Here is an 8,584-nt window from a genome sequence, read left to right on the forward strand (position 1 = left end):
CACACACACACACACACACACACACACACACACACACACACACACACACACACAAAGAGACCCAAAACAGAACAACAGCGGAGGGTAGAAATCCTTTGAACTGAAACCACTCCAGACATTAAAACTTTGAACACTTTGCTTCCTTTGCAGAGTCTTTCACACATGTGCTCAGAAAACACCCTCACCCAATCATGCCTAAAACACCAAAAACACAAGCCGAACCAAAAGGAAAACAACCACACACGTAAGCTGTTACACATGCACAGGTGCACGTCATTTGTTTTGGAGTGTGTTACTGGAAAACTGGAAACCCACTGAAAATCCCTTTTTGGAGCAAAGAGATGTCAGGCGTTAGATCAGAACAATGCTGATTACAGCTGAAGCGCAGCCAGAGAGACAGCAGTCACCAGCCAGGCAGTCAAAACAACAGATGGACATCTTTTCCACAAAACACCAGCCACAGCACGATTCCCCTCACAGGCCAACCTGTGAACCTGAAGTCATGCTCTGTCAGGTTTGGCTACACTTCCATTTCAGCGCCATTCGTTCAGGAGATGAATCAATAAGAGCTGCACAGTGCAACACGTGTGAGAGGGAAATGTGCCAGCAGCACAAGAGCCCCCACCCCCCTTTACTTCACCACATTTAAATTGATTCATAACCTGAGGTGATGGGACGCGCAAATGGAATCGACCTTTCACCCGTGGCAGTTAACTACTTACTCTGAGGGAGAGCTGCAGCTCCCCATTGGCCTGGCTGGACGAGTATAGGTTGACATACTCCCCCTCCCCGCCCTCGTCATTCACGCTTTCGCTCTACGGGAAAAGAGGAGGGACACAAACCGAGGCGTGAAGCAGCAGAGAGGGGCACAGAGTGTTTGCTACACATGTAGCAGACGTGAGGTGTGAATAAGACCGAGGCCTGCAGTTCAACAGGGAGAACCGTTCTCCAGCTCTGTCACAGATACCACCAGGTGGCACCGAAGTGCATCATATGTACAAGGAATAGTACTTACTGGCAAGAACATGCAGTGCAACATGCTCCACTGGGATTTTTTAAATTAATAATAAGACAGCAGACAGATTGTAGGCAGAGATAATAACAACAAGATGCCACCAAGCAAATGAGTCACTATGTAATTATATTACTGTATATTATTATAACAGTAGAAAAAAACCCCAAACATGGCTGTTATTTAACTTTATTCTGCCAAGGGATGAGGTCCAGGATTAGATTTTATTACTTCCTAAAGAACATCTTCATATATCCTGTTTGTGCTTCAAACATCTATCCTTGTGAGCTCACCGCTGAGGTGTGGAGAGAGTCAGTGAGAGAAGATTCAGAAGGAAGACAGACAGCCACAGAACCCAGAGAGCCAGCCAGGAAACCGTTCGGCCCGCCCCCGCTGCCATCCAGAATGGTGGCATTGGTCAAGGCAACCTGGTCCAAGCTCTGTGATTGGCGGAAAGAACCAAAGCAGAAGAAAAAAAGTGCGGAGAAAACATAAATAAAAGGACAGGACTAAGAGATTAAAGAGCAGTCAGAGTAGACAGAAACAGAACAATAGGAAGTGGGTTGGGAGTAGGATTCACCTCATTCTCTATGTGCCTGAACATGAAATGCATTACACACGCGCACGCATACACACACACAGATAAAATAGCAAAATGAGCGCCAACTGACAGATCTCTCATGAAATAAGATGGGAAAGAAGACATCGGAGTTTCACAATGCCAGTTTACCTGGCATTAAAAATGACTCAAGACCAGAGATGCATTTTTTCCCCTTTTTTTTGTACAAGTGTGTGGCCAGCTGAAGTGATGCCTGTCAGCAGAGAGGTGGTGCTAACCTGTTTTAACATGTTTCACATACCAGCGCCGTTTCAGCATATCAGCATAGAGCCATGCAGAAATAAATCAGACAGCGGTAAACACGGCAAACACTCTCTCACACACACAGAAACGAATGCAGGTGTTCATACATACACAGCTTCTTTATCTTTTTACACAACATTTAAGTCAAAATGAAAGAAATGTGTCAGCATATGTCTACATTTTTTGTGAAATCAATGTAATCCCCCCAAGAAGCTGGGGAATGCAAACTTTCCACAGAAATACTCAAATGGGAGTTGTGGAAGTGTGTGCGCTTTAAGGAGGGGTGGGGGCAGACGAGATGGAAACGAGACAGCATGGAGGAGAGAAGAGCTGGTGAAATGGGGAGAATGTGTTTTCCATCAGCTCCATATGGTGCTGCATTCCACTTGAGACATCCTGAGGGACATTTGCACACATCCACCATGTCTTAACATGCCTCTCACGCCATGAGGTCATCGAGGGTCAACTCTCCCAAAATACTGATAAGAGCAGTGGTATACATGGCCACGTTGACTTGGGGTCAAGCCCTAACTAACTGAATTAAAGCACTGACTGACCACAAGCTAATCTGTTCACAAAAAACAGTCAAAGACTTAAACATATGGGGTTGTTTCATTGTTTATGACCCTAACAAAAAAATCTGACCCCAAACAAAAAGCTCTTCAAGAGTTTTGAATATCTTTCTTTCACATGAAGAAATACCACAAAGTTGGGTAGCTAGCATTCACACATAATCACAAAAAACCTGCATCATTATGCAAAAGTTTATAGTAGTCACATATCTAGTCTTTAGATGTAACAAAACAAACACACACATGGATGGATCACACAGCAACCAAAGCACGGACCCTTGAGCTTTTTCAGAAGCCACAAAGGTGAACAGACTATCACACGATGCAACGGAAAGTCAAGCTACTACTGCACCAGTACAGCACTCACGCCCGGAGAATGGATGGGAGGAGCAGACGGTGGAGGGGGAGAAGGATGGGCGACTCACCGTGGGCGTGGTCAAAGACGCCTGGCCAATCAGACAGGAGTTAGAGACGGACATGCTGAGGCCCAGCCCAGTGCCCGCCTCCTCCATGGCCGCTACAGACGGCTGGAGGTGGCAGGAGAGAGAAGAGGAGGAGGAGGAGGAAGGGGAAGAGGAGTGGGAGGCCTGAGAAGGGAGGGGAAACAAGGACAAATAAAGAAAGAAAAAGGCAGAAACGGTTTGAAACAATCAAGAAAGCGAGAGTAATTTGGGTTAAAGGAAGGTGAAGAGGAAAAAAAAAAGCAAGGCGTTAGAGGAAATAGAAGAAAAGTGGTGGCAGTTGATTACACTGGTAAGTAAGGCTGAATTAGAGTAGATTAAAGCAAAGTTCAGCAGCAGGATATGGAAGTCAGAGTGATGAAGGCTGATGAGGACCTTTGCAGTTAAGATGAGAGGCATCACCTTAATGGCTGAAGGTATAAAAACAGTCAATAAACATATGCAAACCCTACTGCTGTTTCAGCATCAGTGAATTGAATTATTAGAGTTCATCCTGAAAAATCTTAAATTACCAAAAGTTCAAATGAAGCATACAAGTAACACTCATTAAAATCAACCAAATCAGACTAGGAAATCTTTTAAAACCCTTAGCTTTGAGGGCTTTACAGGAAACCAGGCCAACTTAAATATGGTCTAAACTGAGCCAATATGATCTGCTTTAGGTTTTTTTTTTTTTTTTTTTTTTTTTTTTTTTTACCAATTTTCTTATCCACACAGCAGCTGGAATTACTTTTTTTTTTAATTTTTGCAAAGCTGTGTAAAGTCGCCAAAGCATGTAAGCCTGTATCATGGGTTTATGCAGGGGGCAAACAGGCTTATTCCACTGGGCCACGAGCTCATCAAGTGCAAAACATGAGGCCGGATTAGGCCTTGCAGAAGCGGCACAAATGAGTGCAGTTTTGACTATACGCTCAGACAAAAGAGTGATAAAAATAAAATCTGCTTAAAATGCACAGCTGTGGTGGCAAAAGGAGGACAAAAGGGAGGGAAACCAGAAAGAAAGGTGGCCTGGGTAGACTGCCATTAGTCTACAAAGTCTATTTTCTTTTCCATGTCCTGAAACTAACTGTACACCAGAGAAATGTCATGTTTACAGTGTCCATGAATGTACTGCCTTTAACACAACCACAAAGTTTCAGCACAACCACAGATTGTGTCACCTCTGTGTCACAAGTTTGTTCATTTTTAGATCCAAGGAAGTGACAAATTAATGTTAAAAATGGATAAACTAAGAAAAACATTTAGAACTCACATTCTCTCAAATGATCTATAACAATATAAATATTGAGCTAATATTTAATTGAAAACTCAGCTGAACTGCCACAGAAGGATTGCACAACTGCAGATATGACTAACAGTGCTATTTGAAATTTTATGACCATGGCTGTTGAACTGTGATTGCTGCACAGGTTTACAGCTTGTAAGCTTTTCATGGACTTGAAAAAAGGAAATATCTTTACAGACAAGTGTGTTTGAAGCAGGAATTGCCGATTAAAGCAGGACTTAGTTGAGAAAGTTGGGTTTTCAGAGACTTAAATATTGTACATCCAACTCATCCCTCGCTTGCTTTGATCTACTCTATTTTGTCTCTTCCGCCACTGATTCACTGGCAGACGGTTGTCTCAATTAACCCAGACGACACCTCAGATTAAGATAAGCGCAGTACATCTGATGTGAGGCTGATAAAGGCTTGTCCTATCTCTCACCAGCAAGCTAGCACCTCTGTGTGCACACAAAGGTCTGCTTTGGCCATGACGGCACCGGAAAATAGAGACAGAAAGACCAGAAAGCTAACTAGGTGGAGGAGATAACAAGATAGATGGGGGCCTTAGGGAAAAACTGATAAAGGTTACCACTGGAATGTGCTTTAGGTTCAGAATGCATTCTTTCACTTTCCATCCATCCATCCATCCATCCATAAAACATAAAACACTTTTTGTCAAACGATTCTGGGCAAGATCTCCCAAATTAACTTTCATTGCTAAACATCTGACATCCTCATTGTTTCAGTCGAAACTGAAGCATTTCAAGAATTTTAATTACAGCTTTGCTCATCCAGTTTAAATGAGTGAGCCCAGCTGTTTATACATGTTAGTTTGTGATATGCTGCAATATGTAACTCCACAGACAGCCTGTGGACTTCTCAAGAATGACTACACAGAGGGGTTTCTTACCAGCTGTCTTTGTTTCGGTGGCAACGCTGGGGGCAGCAGGGGCTCATGAACTGAGTCAGTGCTGCTGAAGGAGTCATTGAAGCCGTAAACCTCCTGGAAAAGCTTGTTACGCTGTTCATAGATGCTTTCACTCTGTGGCATCTGGTAGAAAACAGAGGGCTGTGGCTCCGAATAGTCCTCCACAAACTGCATGTATTGAAGAACTGGAGGAGGGAAATAAATTGGATTTAAAAAAATTTAACCATGGACTTGTAAGAAAATACTATAAATTTCTTCAGACTGATAGAGCCTACTATATATGTTGAAAATAGAAGAAATGAGGCAGGAATGTCAGGAATACAATGCAACTCATTAGCATCTTTTATTGAAACTCATCTGAAGATTTATGTTTCAAGAATCTGAAAGTGGGTTTTCCCCCTAAAAGCTGCTGTAACAGAATAACCGAGCCAAGATTTTTATATCTTTCATTACTTTCTTAGAAGAGACAAAGATCCTCTAGTGACACAAAAGTAAGTAAACTGAGCTTCTTATTAAAATGAGTTGACATTCAACATAACTGTAGTCATACAGTGTGTGAAAGGATGACTGTATAGATGACATAATACAGTAGCCTAAAGGGAAGTGATGAAGTAGGGCGCGTCAGGAAATGACCAAATATTGCCCTCTGCAGCCCTTGAACCAGACCCATTGTGTCACATCCTAGTATTTACTTCCTGTCTTTATTCACAATGAATATTTCTTTGACACAAGCGATGCTTCAACAAGCTGATGACGAAATACGTTGCACGTCCTGTTTTCCTTACTCTAATCATCCCTCATTCTTTACTCTTCCCACCATTTATCTTCACTTAGCCTCTTATTGCCTCCGTGCCCTACATTCATCTCATTTGGAGGTCATCCTTTCTCGTCTTTCCTCCTTCATTACGTCGCCCGCTTCACTTTACCCCTCACTTACTGTGTCTGCTTTTCTTTTCTGGCAGCGGCGGCGGGCTGGCTGGAACATCTGCATTCTCACTCGCGCTGTATTGGGAAACAAAGTCTCCACTGTTCGTCTGGGGCATGGGTGAGATGGGCGTGAAAAGCGGGAACGGTGGCGTGGGGTGAAGCTCTTCCTCTGACAGGTTGTCATACTGGGAAGGGTAGCGCTCGTACAGCACCCTAGAACCGCCATCAGGGAAGGACGACGTCCGTGTGCTGCGTCGTTTCTTTAGCGGCAGGGCGGGTGGGGCGCTGACGCGAGAGGGCTGTTGGGGGTTAGTCTGATTGGACTGAGGAGTCCAGTAGTCTGGCTGTTGGAGGGGAGGAGCGCTATAATGGGGGTTTGAGGGATGCTGTCCAGGAACAGGGGACGAGGACTCGCTGTGGGACTCTGGGAGAGGACTCAAACAGCCTCCTGCAGGTATTGAAGGCAGGTTATCTCCAACAGACAAGTCCTGGTGGAGGAAGTCATAATCTGGGTCATAACTCTCCGTGTTGTCTGAATAAGAAAGAAAATATGTTTATTAGATGCACAACAGTTTAACTTCACACTAGGGCTGCACAAATATAGTAAAATTTATTGTAATATCTGTGGAAAAATAATATTGCAAATAATTTTAGAAATAAAAAGCTCCAAACTTACAAACACGAGCAGAAAGAAATAGATCAGTGTTTCATTAAGTCAACAACTCATAATTTATGCTGCTTGATTCACTTTTGTAGTTATGGTTACAGGTTGTGTTCATTAATTAGACTTTAGCCAGTCTTGCTTTTCAGCCCACTTAAGGGAATTACAGAACTAAATTAGGCCACTGAGCTTTAGATTTTTGTATTCGTTTTACTTAGAAATTATGAACAACCTACGTAATTAAATTCAAAATGATTTTGACAGATATGATGTCAAAACTACGCCTAAGACGCTACCGATTTCTAGACTGGTCTTAGTATCCTTACCGAGCGTCTCGCAGCTGGTGTTTCGAGAACACTGACCGCTGTCCTGCTCCATGGAAGAAAGCTGCTCATCAGATTTGCTGAGTTTTCCCATGCTGCTGCACGGAGACAGACGAGGAGAGTCTCCGCCGTATGAATGGCTGCCCCCAGAGAACCGTCTCTGAAAAAATTCATGCTCGTAATCCTGCACACAATGACATGCGAGTTGTTTTATTTCTCCTGCGTGGTCGAAAACATAAGGAAGCCACAATGCACCATGAAACTGCTCTTTTACCTGTCTGTGGTCGTTACATGGCAAACTGGAGCCACGGCTCATTGGAGCAACTACTGCCACCGGTGTTGGTGAAGGGGCTGACTGGCGCTTCTTAGGTGGAAGAGCTGGTGGAGGGCTATAAGCAGATAAATCCCAACAAATTAAATGCTGGTTGTTTGCGGTTCAGAAGTGAACACTCATAATAGAAGAAAAATCATACTTTTAAGAATGTATGCGCGCACACACACACAAAAACCCATCTATAGATTCATGTACACACACATTGTCATCTCGCCTCTGGAACGCCGAGATGAAATTAAGGGTGTTGTGTTATGAAAGCTTCTCTCAGATACGCAGGCTGACTTCATGACACGTCCAGCCAAAAACACTCAGTGAGTTAATATATCAGGTCAAAATGGAGGGCACAAAGGTGATAACTAGCCAAAAAGACATTTCATAGGTCAGTCACACACCGTCATGCACTGGGCGGCCTTCTGATTGGATGATGAGCTCTTTGGACAATACTATGGACTAAGGATGACACAGACTTTCAGGAAAATGCAACCATGCAAATAAAAAAAATAACTTTCATCCAATTCAGAAAGTCTGGGAAGTTCGAGAGTGGGATGTTATTATGATGTCGGATGATCCTACAGACTAACATACTTCTCCTTCTGAGAGGGTCTCCTTTGGCCAGCGTCAGCGCTCAACTGTGCTCTGTTCCCAGAGTTCAAAGGGAGACCAGTGATGAAGAAATTGAGAGACACAACAGAAAAGGTAAGAAAAGAAAAAAGCACAGCACTAAACAAAGAGCCAGCTTTGAAACCTGAAGTGTGACGAGTTTGCAGAAGTAAATAAAATAAGATGAGAAAACACACCAAACACCAAAATGTCCAAACGAAAATGAAAGAGACCTGCATTACTCTTTGTTCCAAATCCATATCTGAATCACATTTTTTGTTCTTCATTTGTTATGAGACATAGAAAAGGAATTAACAATATATAAAACTTGAAGTGAAACACTAGTTGTAAAAAATGCAGAACAAGCACCCATGACTACACAAACAGCACAGCTTCAATAAAAATGGTGCTTAAAACGTAATGTTATGCATATAACTACTGTTCCCTGAAGGAAAGGAACGAGGTACAACATCATGTATGGGAACCACGCCCCTGCGTGTCCTGGCTGAAGCCACCTCTAATCACGCCTTTAGGCAGGTGACGTGATGACGACAGATGTCAGGCTCCGCCTGCACATATAAATATTGTCGCATCACCGTCACTCCTTAGTTATACTGCTCTTCACCGAGCCCAGCTGTGT

General features: G+C 43.3%; 1 protein-coding gene across 9 annotated transcripts in view; it reads right to left on the reverse strand.

The window, feature by feature from the left end:
- rapgef1b (Rap guanine nucleotide exchange factor (GEF) 1b) overlaps positions 1-8,584 on the reverse strand; it is a 61,938-nt gene that overhangs the window by 8,810 nt on the left and 44,544 nt on the right. For 3 of the 9 annotated variants that reach the window (XM_014006560.1, XM_014006559.1, XM_014006558.1), the window contains exons 7-14: positions 7,930-7,980; positions 7,285-7,399; positions 7,014-7,194; positions 6,037-6,558; positions 5,082-5,284; positions 2,872-3,033; positions 1,306-1,452; positions 723-815 (exon numbers count right to left, since the gene is read on the reverse strand). In XM_014006560.1, coding sequence (XP_013862014.1) covers positions 723-815; positions 1,306-1,452; positions 2,872-3,033; positions 5,082-5,284; positions 6,037-6,558; positions 7,014-7,194; positions 7,285-7,399; positions 7,930-7,980 — 1,474 coding nt within the window. Of the gene's footprint in view, positions 1-722; positions 816-1,305; positions 1,453-2,871; positions 3,034-5,081; positions 5,285-6,036; positions 6,559-7,013; positions 7,400-7,929; positions 7,981-8,584 lie in introns of all 9 variants that reach the window. The other 6 variants (XM_014006562.1, XM_014006561.1, XM_014006563.1 and 3 more) reach the window with 5 other exon arrangements.

This window comes from Austrofundulus limnaeus, unplaced genomic scaffold (assembly GCF_001266775.1).
Source record: "Austrofundulus limnaeus strain Quisiro unplaced genomic scaffold, Austrofundulus_limnaeus-1.0 Scaffold36, whole genome shotgun sequence".
Classification (NCBI taxonomy): Eukaryota; Metazoa; Chordata; class Actinopteri; order Cyprinodontiformes; family Rivulidae; genus Austrofundulus; species Austrofundulus limnaeus.